This window comes from Hemicordylus capensis, chromosome 4 (genome assembly GCF_027244095.1).
Source record: "Hemicordylus capensis ecotype Gifberg chromosome 4, rHemCap1.1.pri, whole genome shotgun sequence".
Classification (NCBI taxonomy): domain Eukaryota; kingdom Metazoa; phylum Chordata; class Lepidosauria; order Squamata; family Cordylidae; genus Hemicordylus; species Hemicordylus capensis.
In genome coordinates, this window is record NC_069660.1 from 87648405 (window position 1) to 87665429 (window position 17025).

Below are 17025 nucleotides of genomic sequence, written 5' to 3' on the forward strand. Positions count from 1 at the left end.
AACTGTGTAGGGCCAAGCAGGGCAGGCAGACAGGAGTTCCTGCCATGATCCACGAGAAGCTGGGAGAGATCCTTCCCTAGCATGGATAAATCCTCGAGCAGCTTTTGCCCTTGCCTGTATGGAAGATTGCCTGTACTGTATGGCTGCGGTATGGAAATGGGTGGAACACAGATGAATCCAGACGATGAAAAGGCCAGGTGGTGAGGTATCAGCTTGCAGCAAATGGGAAAAGTGGTTTGTAAGTTATAACAGAAGGTGATGTGTGTGTGTGTGAGAGAGAGAGAGAGCGAGAGAGTGAGAGCGTGTGTGCATACATACAGTGGGGGGCGGAGATGGAGGTGGGCTCTGATAACTTCTCTCTGAAACAACGGTTTTGAAGCTATGGTCATGTCTGGATAGCAGAGCCCTTTTGTGTTGCCTCTTTTTGCACATCAAGTTCCCCATCTTAAATAATCTGTTTTGTGTTAACTAAACTATTTTTGAATCTTTGTATGTGACATTCTGTCATGACATGCTGTGTGTGCTCCTGCACTCAGTGAAGCTAGTCACACGCTCACCGAAAACTAGGCTAAGGAAGCCCAACCCAATTTTCAGCGCATGTGTGTGTACTGCTGGGAGCTGTGCTGCTCCTGGCAGTGGTGTGGCAGGAAGCCCACTTAGGGAGCCCTTCATTTAGCCCAGGTTTTGGGTGCAAGGATGCCCCCAAAGCGGGCTGAATGTTCATGTGTCGATGCTGCGCAGCTTTGCATTGCACCTACGCACAGGTAGCCTCCTGACCAGTGTTGGGAGGCTCCCCATAATGCACCGTGCACTCATGCACCGTGCACACTCCTGGTCCCCAAACCTCCCTGCTACCGGCAGAAGCCAGCAATTATCTGGGTGGCTGATCCGGCCACCCAGCAACATGGATGGGGTCGTCTGTGGGGGAGGTAAGCTTTTCATAGCTTCCTCTCCTCACCCTGTCCAGGTCCATTCTCCAGTTGTGAGAATGGGCTCAGTTTGTGGTAACTGGTATGAGTGAGAGAAACTTGTTTTGTGGGCTGAAGGAGATCCAGCATGATTTAATAATCACCAAGAAGTCTTGATTGTCCTGAATGTGGGGTTAAAGCTTAACAAACTGGGGGAGCCAAGGTTGTTTCTGTCACAAGTGGGTTTGTTTTCAAGGTCCGTTCAAGGATGGGCACGAGCAGTTTGCAAATGGTCCCACAACTCAGGAGAGAAGGCTTGATTAAGAACAGAGAAATTTGAAACTCTCAATGTGCTGGTTACAATTTATTCTTATAGTAGGATTAAGTTTTGTGCCTGTAAAACAGACTGTAGTAGTTAACTCAGGAAGGACACACACAGTACTGGGTGTTCTTTAGAAACGTATTAAACATTTGCTAGAATTATATGTATCTTCCCTAATTGATGCCATTCTGATTATGAATTCACACAAGTCAAAACTGTGTTCTATCCAGGTTTGGGAGCTGTGCGTTCTCACTCCCAAGTTTCGGTTGTGTGGCTGCAAACAACTAGGTAGGAAGAGGGAGAAGTGATTGAAGCGATCCTCACGATTGCATGAGGAGGCTACCCTCTTTTGCGGGGAGGAAGCCCAAAGCGCTTACCTCCCTGCAGATGATTGCAGCCAGGGCTCTGGGCGGGTGGACTAGTGGCACAAATGAGCAGCAGCACTCCTGCCATCTGCCCGTGCCTTGCCTGGCAGCTCCGGGGGTCAAGTGAGAGGAAGCGCTGCCACGCTGCGCCCCTCCCTCCAAGTACCAGTAATGCACCGCACAAGTGCATGGTGCATTTCTGGGATCCCCCTCCCTGAGTGTGTCCACCATGATCTGTTAACCTGTTATGGGGTGTGCTTGTGCCCCAAACCTGGGTTAAGCAGCGGGCTCCGTAAGTAGGCTTGTCGCTGAGCCACCACTGGGATCTATGCAGCTCCCATTGGTGCACACGAGCAGCAGAAACTGGGCTGGGCTCCCTTAGCCTGGTTTCTGCTGCTCATAAGAATAGCTTCATTGTGTGGAAGAAAGGTAGGAGGAAAACCTGAGTAGTGTTTCTTCCTACCTTGCTTCCAATCCACCACAGAGAATCCCAAGACTTGAAGCCACATTTCCCACCCCCCACTCAAATTATTATTTTATTATTTAACATACTTTTATACTACCCAAAATTTGTGTCTTGGGCTGGCTCACAATAAAATACAATTTAAAATAGAATTAAAATGTTAAAATATTAACTTTTAAAAATTTAACACAAAGTTCAAACTATTAAGAACTGTGAATCTAATTAAAAGCCTGAGTGAACAAATGTGTCTTAACTGCTTTCTTAAAAGTTGTCAGGGAGTGCATTCCAAAGCTTCAGAACAACAATGAAGAAGGCCGGTCTCCAAGTAGCCACCAGACAAGATGGTGACAACTGCAGACGAACCTCTCCAGATTATCTCAATGGGCGATGGGGCTCATGGCAAAGAAGGTGTTCTCTTGATTACTCAAGGCCTAAGCTGTTGATTCTTGTGATCCCTGGCTTGATTTTTACCATTGAGCCCAAAATCTTGGTGCAAAGGTTGTCAGAACATGGGACAGTGACCAAAAGAGCAGGGACTGTATTAAATGCTCCTTGCTCCAGCCACTTCATGGGATCCCTGCAGTAATAAGCAAGGGGCTTGACCAAGAAGGGGCAGATCTCATCCTACTGGAAATCTCTGGTCAGAGCAAGGCAGGGAAATCTGAGAAGGCTCCTTCCCAGCCATTGCTGGTGGTAGTTCTGCTTCTATGAGGCAGAGTGAGGTGGCTGTCATGGGCACAACAAAGGACAGGGCACCAGCCCACTGCTACCATGGACACCATCCCTGCTGCCAGTGCCCTTTCTCACCCGACTGAAGCATACTGTCTCACTGATAGGGATGTGCACAAAACTAGTTTTTTGGGGCTCAATTTGAATCAGAACTGGGTTGGACAGGTTTGGTTTTGCCCCCTTCCAGTTCAGGACCCGGTTTGGTTCAAATTTGAACTGGTTCGGGCCCGGTTTGGAGCCCTATTGACAAAGGAGAATCCAGCAAGAATTCCCCTTTACTGGTAAAGGGGCAGTCGGAGCGGTGGGCTTCTTAAATGGTGTGTGTGAACAATTAAAATCATCTAGAAAGTACTCACTATAGCTGCTGCCGGCCGCAGCTCCCCCAACCCCCGCCAGCCTCTCCCCAGTGAATAGGGCCAGTTTGGGCTGCCTTCATCCTGTTTGGGGCCTTTGTGCATGTGAAGGCCACTTTTTTCCTTTTTCTTTTTACCACCGTTCATGCACACTGGCCATTTTTGGTACCCAGGTTTCAAAGTTTTTAAATGAAAGGAGCCACAAAATGGCTCTGCACTATAAAATGGCAGCTGGAAATTACATTGGAGGTCATTTCTGGCCACACAGAACTGTGAATAGGCAGATTTTAGCCTATTTTTATACCGTGGATAAAGCAACTGGGTCTCAAAGAGCCAACCACGGATATGCAAAAACAAGGGTAACGAAGGCCAGCTGTATTTGAGCAACTCCAAGACCTTAGAAATTGTTGAGACAGGAAGATAGTTGCAATTTGGGCAGTAATAGTGACATTTGCACTGGCAAATGTTCAGACCGAATGCAGAACCAGGATTAAATCCTGATTTTGCAGAAGATGCCCTAGCTTTGGGCATGTGCACATTCCCTTCCACCCTGAGCACAAGGGGAGGGATGATTCCACTTCCAGTCCTAGCTTAGAACAAGCCAGAATTTCTCTTTGTATTTGAAGCTGGTGATTCTGGTTTATTTTTTGCAAGAATCTCAAAATAAACCAAGATCTGAAGCTGGGATACAATAGAATCCTGGCTCCATGCTTGGGCTGAGGGAGCCACCGTGTTTGCAACATAAACCCTAATTTGAAAGTGCAGCATCCGCTAGCTTATTGCCTTATTGAGTGCAACATCTGTTAGCCCATTGTTCTTCAACAGCACTGTATGAGGAATTATTTTGCAAAATAAAAGTTCTGTATTCTTAAGATTCTTTATCTCCTAGAATGAAAGAAGACTGTGGAAGATCTTAGGAGGTTTCATTCCAGTTTCACAATTTTGAGCTTGTGACTTCAGACATTATATTTATATTTCAAAATTAGCCTAAGGGTTTGGTTGGGGATGTTCCCAGTGCCTGAAGGGAGTATTTCTACCTATAACATAACTGCTTCCTCTTGCAGAACCCTGGAGTCCAGTCAGAATTTATCCTTTCTCTGCCACTGGTGGAGCTGGCAGAGAAAATGAGAGAGGAATCTCTTTCTCCAGAGAGTGTCCTGTATACCTACATTAAGAAGGTGAGTGAGACACGGTTTACTAGTACTGCTTCAACATGAAGCAATCTGCCATATTTCTATTTAACTGAGTGACTTACACAAAAGTGTACACATCTTATGCAGTAAATAGGGTGCTGCTGCTGCTCATTTGTCCTAGGAAATCTCTAGCAGATGAGTTTACTATAAGCATACAAAGGGGCAAACCACTACAGACAATGTGATTCTGAAACAAATGAATCTTTAGAAAATCCCAACAAACTAACCCACACTGCTGATATATTCTGAGTTTTGTTTTCTGAGGTTTGGAGTGTATTGGGCTTTTGGCCTGTAGAGATTTGGTGTGTGTGCAGGCTTTTGGCCAGCAGAGAGTTTTTAAAGTCCCCCTTTTGAGTTTATCTCTCTCAGTTGGGGTTTTAACTAGTTTAAGAGGTGTGTAACGAATTACAGCCTTTGTCTCAGAGCATGCTCATGTGTGGGAAAGAAATGCTGTATCATCCCTGCTGAGCTGCCTGGCTAGGCTTCTCCTAAACCTATTCTGTATTATTGGTAGGTTCAAAATGCTGCCACCAAGCACCCTAAAACTTGCAGAGAACTGGACCAGCAGTGGATTGGGTGCTGTAATCCAAGGTCCCTCTGTAACTGAGTATTGCGGGGCTGGGGGACAACCTTCCATGTGTAAGCTTACACAGGATGAGAAAAACTGATAGCTGCTGAACATTTGAGGATGTTTTTGCACCAGAGAACTCTCCCTCCCCCCCACCCTTTCCTGAGTTAAAAACCAACTCGGAGAGGCTTGTAAAAAGAAAAGAACTTTTTAAAAAGTTGCATTCAATTACTACATGGCTGATTGGCTGAGCCCTTGAGTTAATCAGCCTGTCTGTCAAGACAGGGTTCACTTCCTGTTAATTCTTTAGAGGGAGGTGAGACTGGTAACTACAAGGTGGTTGTCTCCTCCTTGTCACCTGATATTATTATGTTTTAATCCCCTGCTACCTGGGCAAAGAGGCATCTTCACCGTGGTGATTTTCTTTATTTAGCAGGGGGAGAGTAACTGGCCCTATCCACCCCCAGCACAATACCTGCAGTGATTGTTGCTGGTCTCTATCTTGTGTGTTTTTTAGAATGTGAGCCCTTTGGGGACAGGGAGCCATCTTATTTATTTATTATTTCTCTGTGTAAACCGCCCTGAGCCATTTTTGGACGGGTGGTATAGAAATTGAATTATTATTATTAATAATAATAATTAATAATAGAAAGATGAGATATAAATCCTCACCAATAAACAAATTGGACTCATTGTGCAGCTGGTATAGGGACTATGGATTTCATAAGATGCTACAGAGCATGCTGTGACTTATCCATGATAGGAACATAAAAAGCTGCCATATACTGAGTGAGACCATTGGTCCATCTAGCTCAGTATTGTCTACACAGACCAGCAGCAGCTTCTCCAAGGTTGCAGGCAGGAATCTCTCTCAGGCCTTGTAGTAACCAGCCTCTCCTCCCTCTAAAGAACTAACAGGAAGTGAACCCGGTCTTGACTGACAGGCTGATGAACTCCAGGACTCCAGGTAGGTGGGACCTAGAGAGCTGCTGCCAGGAAGGAGGGAGTTCTTTGCTGAGAGAAGCTAGGCTGGAGGTGCACAGGAGGATATGTGGCCATGGAGGTTGGTTCCAGGAGGATAACTGTAAAGCCTGGGAAGACAGGATTACAGGTGGCTTAAAGACTCATCAGGAGTTTGGTAAGTTCAAGCAAAAAGGGAAATTTAGTCTAGGGAAAAGTTTGTTTAGTCAGACTTTGCATTACAGATGTTATATTTCTTTGGTGTATGTGCTCTGCATATTCTGGACACTGTTCTATTATAGTTTACCTGCAATGTAATTGAAATAAACACTAGCCTACACTTAATACCCCTAGGACATTGCAAAAGCCTCTGTGAACATTTAAGCGTGCATTAAGACAACCTATTTTTGTAATCCTACTAAGTATTTTTAACTGTATCTAAAAGCTGATAAAGCCTCAGATGGAAGCAATCTGTAGTAATGGAATAAAACTGATTTTTTTTGTTCTTTCCTTTTTACAAGCCTCTCTGAGTTGGTTTTTAACTCGGGAAAGGGCGGGGCACGAAGGGGGCTTTCTCTAGTGCAAACATGTCCTCAAATGTTCAGCAGCTATCAGTTTTCTCATCACATGTAGGTTTTTATGTGGAAGATTTTTGTACTTGTCCAAGAACCAAATTAAGAGAGTTTTCTCTGGGATTATCCCAGCCCCAAGCCCTGTTTATGAAGACAAAAGGGGTGGTGGCAGCAGCATTTTAAACCTTTTGGAAATATAGAATAGTTTTAGGAGAAGCTTAGCCAGGCTTCTGCCCTATTTTCTATCTTCTGCTACAGCACTATCTTGGAGATGCCAGGGAGGGAACTTGGAACCTTCTGCATGCAAGCATGCAGGTGCTCTTCCCAGAGCAGCTCCATCCCCTAAGGGAAATATCTTACAGTGCTCATGCATGTAGTCTTTTGTTCAAATGCAACCAGGGCAGACCCTACTTAGAAAAGGGGACAAGTAATTAGGGTATCATTTGACTACATTGTCAGTAGCAGGTTACAGTGCATCTCATGTTAGGTCCTGGAAAGGCCATAATCTATCCCTACGTTCATCGTTATTCACTTGCTGTTAACTAAATTATGGAGCAGTACATAGCAAAAGGAAAAAGTCCTATTGTAATCAAGTCTAGGCTATTTTACAATGTTGACCTTTTTCAGCTTGCAAGAGAAATGTCTGTTCTATTTTGGTTTTTTTTTTAATTGAAAGCAGTTCCTTCTCCATGCTAAATATCTTCTCCTTGATGTCTCTCTTCTGTGGTAAGGCTCTGGAAGTGACTCGTGAGGTGAACTGTGTGACCGATTTTATTCATGGGTGCGAGAAACAACTCCAGGAACTGAAGAAGCAAAAGGAGAAAGGTTTGCTGTACGGAGTTCCTGTCAGCATTAAGGACCACATTGGATGCAAGGTGATCATCCCATGACCCACATGATAGGATATGTCATGGAATAAATTGTGGTATTAAAAAATCATGGATTTCTAATAACACAGGGCATCACCCAGCTCAAGTTTGGTCTTTGTGGAATTCCAGAGAAGGCAGAGAACTTTCACTGGAGTTGGGTCATATGCCATTTAACATGTAGATTTTATTCATTCATTCATTCATTCTATTTATATTGTGCCCTTCCAAAATGGCTCAGGGCAGTTTACAACAGGATAAAAACAATTAAAACCAGTTAACAATTAAAATCAAAACTATAAAAACAGAATAAGCCCAATTTAAACATTCAAACAGCTAAAAACCCTGCAAGCCAGGCCAAACAGATTGGTTTTAAGGGCTCTCCTGAAAGACAGTACTGAACTCAAATTACGGATTTCTACCGGGAGTGCATTCCACAGCCCAGGAGCAGCTACAGAGAAGGCCCACCTCTGAGTCACCACCAGACAAACTGGTGGTAACTGGAGATGGACCTCCTCAGATGACTTTAACATGAGGTGGGGATCATGCAGAAGAAAGCGCTTTCTAAGATAACTCGGACCTAAGTCGTTCAGGGCTTTAAAGGTAATAACCAGCACTTTGTATTTTGCCTGGAAACATATTGGCAGCCAGTGTAACTGTTTCAAGACAGGCATAATATGGTTTCTCCGGGTTGCACCAGAGACCAATCTGGCTGCCTCATTTTGAATTAACTGAAGTTTCTGAACTACGTACAAAGGCAGCCCCACATAGAGTGCATTGCAATAGTCAAGCTGGGAGGTTACCAACTGATGCACCACTGTTTTGAGGTTATCCTCTTCAAGGAATGGGTGCAGCTGTCGAATCAGCCAAAGCTGATATAAAGCACTCCTGGCCGTGGTCTCCACCTGAGATACCAGGGTGAGGCCTGGGTCCAGGAGTACTCCCAAGCAGCGCACCTGCTCTTTCTGGGGGAGTGTAACCCCACTCAGAACAGGAAGATCTAACTCATCTCTCAGATTCTGAGCCCCCCCAATGAGCATCTCTGTCTTGCTTGGATTCAGCTTCAATTTGTTCTCCCTCATCCAGCCCATTACTGCCTCCAGGCAGGCATTTAGAGAATGAGTGCCATTTCCTGAAGATGAAAAGGAGAAGTAGATTTGGGTGTCATCAGCATACTGGTAACACCCAGCACCAAATCTCTTGATGATGTCACCCAGCGGTTTCATGTAGATATTGAAAAGCATTGGTGACAGAATGGAGCCCCGAGGGACTCCATATAACAGCTCCTGCTTTGAGGAGCAACTGTCACCAAGCTCCACCATCTGGAATCTACCCGAGAGATAGGAGCGGAACCACCACAAAGCAGTGCCCTCATCTCCAACTCCCCCAGGTGATCCAGAAGGATACCATGGTCAATGGTATTGAACGCCGCCAAGAGATCCAGAAGAACCAGCAGAGTCACACTCCTTCTGTCAATTCCCCGGTAAAGGTCATCCATCAGGCTGATCAAGGCTGTGTCAACCCCATAGCTAGCTCTAAAGCCAGTTTGAAATGGATCTAGATAATCAGTTTCCTCCAAAACTTCCTGGAGTTGAAATATGACTTTTGGGGCCCTGAATTTTATATATAAGTATTCATATTCAAATATGCATTTGAATGTGAATGCATTTCTCATGGATGCACCATGTGGAAAGCAATGGCTTTACATTATGCTCTGGCTATACCTTTATTTATTTATTTATTTATTTATTTATTTATTTATTTAATTTATATACCGCCCTTCCAAAATGGCTCAGGGCGGTTTACAATTAAAACAACTCATAAAACAATGAAAAGCTAAAACAAATTAAAAACAATAAAACAACTAACAATTTAAAAACATTTTAAAACAAAAATTAAACATTGTCCCCAGACCCCAGCTCAAGAAAACACGTAGACTTAGTATAGAAGAAAAGGGCCACAACTTTGTTAACTATTACACAAAGCATGGCAGACTGGAACACCAGGTGATTAATCACCCTTAGAGAACAGTGCGGGCCAATAGAAGCAGGTCAGAACTCTGAAATCCTACCCAGCGCCCTTTAGTGGCTTGGAAGATGAAATAACATTTCCACAAAGTTTGCACAGCATTAGTAAGTGGCTATTAGTTGCATTTCCATTAGCTGCATGGCATTTTCTTCATCACATTTGCCATTGTCTCCATTTTACAAATAAAAGTTCATTGTTTTGCTCTTGGTGGATGAGATTAGATCCATTAGTCTCATGTTGTCAAAGCAGCTGTATGTTTTCTCTCCCCAAGGGCCACATCTCCACAGGCGGCTTGGTGCAGTTTCTCGATAAAGTGGAAGAAGATGACAGTGTGATAGTGAAAGTTCTGAAGAAACAGGGAGCAATCCCATTTGTGAAAACCAACATTCCCCAGAGCATGATCAAGTATTTCTTGCTCTCCCTTTACTTCTCATTCCATTTGCAAATGTACAGGTCATGAAGTTGAAGGAAAGCTTGAGAAACTGAGGCTGATTTTGGAAAGAGGCTAAGAAGAATATGATGTAGGCTGATGAAATTATGAACAATGTGGAGAATGAGATTCCCCTCCCCCTTTTTAATTCATTTTCTCCAAGAGCTAGAATTTGGGGTCTTCCAATGAAATTGGCAGTATGCTCCTGACAAAAAGATAGGTTTCTTCACAAAACACATTTACTTTAGGAAATTTACTACCACAAAATGTGCTGGCAATTAGACCCCTTCTTCCATAAATTGGTGAACTCCTTTTTGAAGCATCTAAACTACCATTGAAAGAGTATTATCAGTGGCTGTTAACCAGAATGGCTGAATGAAACCTCTATGCTCAGAGGAAGTATACATCTTTATATCAGATGCAGGGGAGGATTATCTCCATCACCTTCTTGAGATCTTCTCAGGATCATCTGAATGGTCACTGCTGCAGAGAAAGTGCTGAATTAGATGGACATCTAACCCGATTAATTAAGGATTCTTGTATTATTACCTTGGAGCATAGGAAGCTGGGTTAAACTGAATTAGAACATTGCGCCATCTAGAGCATTCCACCTACATTAGTATTGTCTACACTGGCTGGCAGTGGCTCCACAGGGTTTCAGACAGGGATTGAACATTTACTCTGCCTTTTGTTCAAACAGTTCTCAAGATGTCTTACAACAGATTGCAATAATAATTTACACACACAAGTCATGAGTCCTTTGACCAATGCCATGTGTACTTCTCTTCTGGCCTGTAGTCCTCTTGGGCAAGTGGCAGTTGGAGCAGCAAAGTATTATTATTAATTATTATTTGCTACATTTTATACCACCTTTCTGCCTTGACAAAGGCACCCAAAGCGGTTTACAATATTAAAAGAAGTAAATTACAGAAGATTAATAAAACATCTCAGGCTGTTGGTCTTCTCTGGAGCTGAGGACAAGAGCTCCCGGGCCTGGGCGCATCCTTTCTTGCCTTCCTCTCAGGGCACCCTGGTCTTTCAGTACTCCTGGGAAGGAAGGGGAGGGCCTCCCCCAGCAGTCCTCACAGGCCAGAGGTGGTCTCTATGGGGGCCGATGTTATGCTCTCCCCTGGCCTGGGCGCCTCCTTTCATGCCTTCCTCTCAGGGCATGCTGGTCTTTCAGCACTCCTGGGAAGTAGAGTTCTTTCTGGCAGGGAGGAGGAAAGCAAGCTCTCTGAAGCTGCTCCTTCTCTGGCCAATGGCAGGGGCCAGGATGATCTTCGCCTTGCCTTGATGTTCATCCTGGGAGGCAGGCAGTGCATCTTTCCAGGGAATGGCCATTGGTTGAAGCCGGAGTGTTCTTTCCTTCCATTCTACCATCTTTGGGCAGCTAAAGCATATAGTATCCCATTGAGTCTTGGCCCCACCTTGCATCAGCTTACTTTGTTGATGCTTTTCCGTGCTTTTATCAATTGCTCTTTAATCTGTGAGTTTCCAGATACTATTTCCATGCAATTTCTTTGTTGATTCTATGAAATGTCTCAATCTAAGGCACAAAGTTACTATAAGCATTTAACAGTCAACTTTCTCCCCTTCTCGTTTAGCTATGACTGCAGCAACTTAATCTTTGGTCAGACAGTGAACCCCCTGAACCACACAAAAAGTCCTGGTGGGTCCTCTGGAGGGGAAGGGGCTCTTATTGCAGGAGGAGGTTCCATCCTGGGCTTTGGGACGGATGTTGCTGGGAGCATCCGCCTGCCATCTAGTTTCTGTGGGCTTTGTGGTCTCAAACCAACAGGCTCTCGTCTGAGGTAGGTCCTGGAATCTTCATTGGACTGATAAGTACCCAAGCAGCTGAACACTAACAAATCCTGTTTCCCCAACAATAGTGGGAAGTACTTAATTGGAAATGGAAAAGAATGGTTTTTGAATTAACAAATCAATTATTAGTACTCTTTTACTTCAGTATTGCAATTTGTTGTTGGATGTTTAGATCACAAATAATTTTATTGTCGACCATTATTATTACTGTGTTTTTGTTTTACAATCATTGCTACATGATGATAAAAACATTTATATTCAGCTTTTTATTTCTGAATCATTAGAGAAGCATCTTCATAATACTAAAGCCAAAAGAAATTTCCAAAATGCCCCTAAATCCACTCTTCTTCCTCTTGCCTAATTTGCATGCCTGCCTTAGGATTTATAGTTCAAGTATGGTGGTTTTCTTCCATTGTGTTGATATAGTTACTTATTTCCCCTCTGCCTTATTTGTATGTTTCCTAGCACCTCTGGTCTTGCTGGCCCTATAGCAGGCATGAAGTCGGGTGAGTCATTACAACCTATTCAACACTGTCACAAAAACCTTTCTTCTGTCAAGATATTATCTTTCTTGTGTTGGTGAAATTCCTTGTGTTTGCTAAATATCAGGTTATTGTTCCCTTGGTGTCATGTACCTTTTATTGAAATAATATTGGCTGCTTTTTAAAGAAATGTCGGTATTTGTTTTGGAGCAAATGATCCCAAAGGAGGATCTGAGAATGCATGACACTGTTGCATTGTTAAAGCTATTCACTTCTTGGCCTGGTTGGTGTTGCCTGAGGAACCCTGTAGTTGCTTGGGAAATCCTCTTGCCTGAGCTTCCCAAACAAGGAATTTTATGGATGTGTGCATTTAGTTTATAAACCGCTTCCCTACACTTGTACTCAAAGCCATGTACAATAAGTCTAAAATATAACGTACATTGAACAATAAAAGCCAGCAGCAACAACACAGAGAGGGCACAATAGTGGCAGTCAGCAATAAAATCACTGTCAGGCAAATATCTGTCTAAAAAGGATATGATCAGTGTAGATAAACTCGTACAGTTTGATCTTCTGGAGATGAGGTCAGATTAGTAATAGGAATCTATCCAAAACTGGTAATAAAACCTGTAATCTTGACAAGGTATAACTTTGTGTGTGTGTTAAGATTTCCTTCCCTGTCCTAATTTTAATGTGTTTCAGTTGGAGTAGCATACCTGATGGCACTTCAAGTCAGCTTTTGCAGATCTTGAGAATATTCTATGGGCAACTAGGTCAGGGCACAGAAGCTCCCCCCCCCCCCCAATGTCTTCATTTTCTTTGCAGTTACGGCAACAATTGGCCCCATGGCAAGAAATGTGGACAGCCTGGCTTTGTGCATGAAAGCTCTCCTATGTGATGAGTTGTTCCACTTGGATCCCACCGTGCCTCCCATGCCGTTCAATGAGGAGGTAACTGGAACCCGCAAGGAGGAAGTGGATGAAAGGTTTACCATCATGGACATGATGGATCTTAATAATAATAATAATAATAGTGTATATAGTGATTATTTGAGAATGCATGATTTGATACAATTCTGAATTTGTCAAAGACATTGAGCATTTAATTTAAAACACACACGTATCGAGCCTTTCTTTATAAGAGGGGTGTTTTATTTCTTTACTCAGACAGTGTTTTCTACTTTCTGAAGTGCTTGATCTATCTCTGTTTTTTAAAAAATTGGTTTCCAGTGCCTTGCAATATTAATTCTGTAGCACTTAAACAATCCACGAAAGTAAATTCCTGCCCTTCATGTTGTGCAGGGCTATGCCAGCATTTCACTTGGCCCATGCTGCTGTGGATGTCTAAGGAACCATTGGTAACCTTGTGCAAATATTTAAAGCAGCATGATTAGAGTTGTATGACACTACCACCACTGGAAAAAAATGCACGTAGTATTGCACAAGTGTGACTGTGCCCTTTTTAGGATTTGTGCAAGAGTGAACTTGTGCAAGTTCACCAGCGTTTCCTAAAATGCCTGCAGCAGTGTGGGCTGAATTGCTGCTGGTGTAGGCCTGCACAACCTGTTTAACCTGTTTTTAACTTCCTCCTTTAGATAACCGAGCAAGAGAACTTGGCATCAAATTCTAATCTATAGTCTGTTATCTTATAAAGCATCAACCTATGCTGCAGAAATTGCTTCACTGCAAGAAACCATGAAATGAGTTACATAGGTTGTAGGAGACTCCTTCCCTGCTCCAGACACCATAAGTATATACAGTTATTTTCTTCCTTCCAGATTTACACCAGTACAAAGCCTCTCAGGATTGGATACTATGAAGATGATGGATATTTCCAGCCATCTCCCAGCATGAGGAGAGCTGTTCAAGAAACAAAACATCTTTTGCAGTCAGCAGGGCACATGGTATGGTTTCCCCCACTCTGTTTTAAAAGTTCCTTCACTCAAATTCTTGCTTAATATTCTTTCCCTGTCCCTGACACTTGTGCTCCAACCACCATGGACAGCCACAAAGACTTTCTCATTTGCACCATCCATTCATCCGTTAAACAGGGAGTCAGAGGGTCAATTCACACAATACATTTTCACTAGGGATGTGCGGAATGGTTCGAGCTTGAAACATTTCGACTTGAAACCGGCTGTTTTGAATATTTTGAGCTCAAAACAAACACATTTCAAATGAAGGGCCTGTTTCGAGTTCAGAACAGAACGTCGCTGTTCCAAGTCAGAGCATTCCAAGTGTTCTGGGTGCCATTTTGTTGGCCTGTTTTCCCTTCCTGACTGATTTTGGCACTGGCTTCCGATTACGATCACAAGCCAACCAAGAAGCAAGGAGATAGCAAGCCAATCAGAAGCTAGTGCCAAAACCAGTCAGCAAGGGAAAAACAGGCCTCCAAAATGGTGCTCGGAACACTTGAAACATTCAGAGCTCATTCTGTTGGAACAGTTGGTTTGACCAGTTGTTCCAACAGAACATTCCAGGCATTTCAGGAATACACTGTTCTGAGCTTGGAATGAAATGCAAATCCCATTCCATGTACCTCCCTATTTTTCATTCACATAAGTATTCCCCAAACCTAGGGATGTGCGAAGCAGCTCGAGATTGAACCAGTTCTCCATTGAACTGGTTCGGCTCAAGGGTTCAGCTCAACCATGAGCCAACCCCCCAATCCCCGGGCCAGCTTGGAGCCAGTCCAGGTTTGAAAAGTGTGTGTGTGTGCACATATAATCAATGGAGAATTTGACTTTTCCCAGATACTCTGAAAATAATTAAAGGATATGCAGAGTAAACTGTGTCACTGCTTGGAATATATTCTAGTCTTTCAGAAAGACAGTTAAAATGAAAGAAAGAGAGCAAGAAACTCCCAGTGGGCCTTAATATTAAGGATTTCACACTGATTCAAAGACAAACTCACCATTAATAGCCATATTAGCAAGACATCACATTTAACTCACTTATCACAAGAAGCAAAGTAAGAGCAAATGAATACAATCCTAGCTCATAAGCGTCAGCTCAGTATTCACAAGCCCTGATTCTCTGTACATAGTGCCAATCTGAATATGTGTACAGTGTATTATATTATTATTATTATTATTATTATTATTATTTATTATTATTACCTGTAGCCCCTTTGGGGGGCTTCCTAAAGGCTGGGGGAGGGTTGCAAAGGTTCCCCCTCACTCCACTGGCCTCTAGGGCCTTGCAGGGACCATTTGAGCATGTGCAGTGACCGTTTTTTAAAATAATCTTTTTTTTAAGGCCACTGAAAACAAAATGGCCACCGCGCATGCTCAAATGGCCTCTGCAAAGCCTGGCATGACCTAGGGCCTCACAGAGGCCATTTGAGCATGCATGGTGGCCATTTTGTTTTTGGCAGCCATTTTTTTAAAAAAAATAATTTTACAAAATGGCGCCCCCTTCAAGTGGCGCCCGGGGCACATGCCCTGCCTGCCCTACCCCTAGATACGCCCCTGCCGACATCTCCAAGATAGGGCTGAGAGAAATTCTTGCCTGCAACCTTGGAGAAGCTGCTGCCAGTCTGTGAAGACAATGCTGATCTAGATAGACCAATGGTCTGCTTCCTATGTTCACTTCCTCAATTGTTGAAGAGTGGGCTGGCATCACTGGACAACTGCTGGGCCACTGTTGAATCCCTCAGACCAATTCTTTGCTTGTAATCTCCATGGAATGGTGGCAGAGTGACTCTCTTGGTGCTCACTCAGGGAGGAGTAGGCCATGGAGGACAGCTTGCCAAAGGCTGCCTGAAATGTGGAGTCAGCTATGGGAGTGGGGCAAAATTACAGAATGCCTCAATGCAGCACATGCAATTTATCTGCTATCCAGACAAAATCGTTATCTTTCTCACACAGCTCATCCCCTTTCTTCCTCCACGCCTTAACTATGTAGTAGACGAGCTCTTCACCAGAGGCCTCTTTGCTGATGGAGCTGCAACTTTGCTTGACAAGTTGTAAGTAGTTCTTCTGGACCTGACTGGGACTTGATAGCTTTGCTTGGGGAATTGCTGTCGTGGTCTTGCACTGGCAGAGTTGGATGTTGGGTTTTGGGACATGTTCCGGATTGTTACTGAATAAATGATTTTCATTAAGACCTAGCTGGGAAATACTTGGGGCAGCATTTAGGCTAGTTAGTCGCAACCATTGAAAGTAATGGAACATGTTAAGTCATGGGGCTTAATTTGGATGCTGCCCTTGGTAGTGAAAGTAATTTTAGTTAAAAGTAATTGGAATCAAATGGAGAGTTAATGGAGTCTAAATGGAGTTAAGCGGATGAACCAGTTTTAATAATATGAAACTGCCTAACACTGAATCATAACATTGGTCCATCTAGCTTGGTATTGATTACTCTGATTAGCAGAGTCAGAGGACTTCGGGCCCCCACCCCTCGCCCTGCTACTCAACAACATTTTCAGTGGAGATGTCAGAACTGAACCTGGGACCTTCTGAATGTGGAGCATGTGCTCTGACAAGTAAAGAAGGTGATTCAGGAGGCATCGGATCACATTCTTTGTTAAATCACTTTTAAAAAAATGAAATGTATGATTCTAAAGAACCAAATTATGTGCCTGGGTGTGCATTCCTTTTTGAACAGTGCATAGAAGGTAAAGCATGCCGTCGAGTCGGTGTCAACTCCTGGCAGAGCTCCTGTGGTTGTCTTGCAGTGCATACTCGGAGAAAATGGACAGCTTGGTGTTCTGGAGTTAATTGCTTTTGAAAACCTGTTTTTATGAATTCAGCCAACAGAGCTCCAGTCTGAATGGTCTTTGACTTTTGGCAAAAGATGATTTGTAAGATCTTGTGTAGTATTTACACAAAATAACTCCAGGCAGACAAAGAGCTCATAACAACGCATTTTCATTGAGCAACAAACACACTAAGTAAAATTAGTAAATACAACAGTTTGGCAGATTCAACATACTTCAGTACAGAGTGAAACCTAATTGCAGATT

General features: G+C 43.5%; 1 protein-coding gene across 1 annotated transcript in view; it reads left to right on the top strand.

The window, feature by feature from the left end:
* LOC128323693 (vitamin D3 hydroxylase-associated protein-like) overlaps positions 1-17025 on the top strand; it is a 28501-nt gene that overhangs the window by 2267 nt on the left and 9209 nt on the right. The window contains exons 2-9 of the mRNA XM_053247267.1: positions 4205-4318; positions 7165-7308; positions 9599-9732; positions 11362-11568; positions 12044-12084; positions 12886-13010; positions 13838-13963; positions 15929-16026. Coding sequence (XP_053103242.1) covers positions 4205-4318; positions 7165-7308; positions 9599-9732; positions 11362-11568; positions 12044-12084; positions 12886-13010; positions 13838-13963; positions 15929-16026 — 989 coding nt within the window. The remainder of the gene's footprint in view (positions 1-4204; positions 4319-7164; positions 7309-9598; positions 9733-11361; positions 11569-12043; positions 12085-12885; positions 13011-13837; positions 13964-15928; positions 16027-17025) is intronic.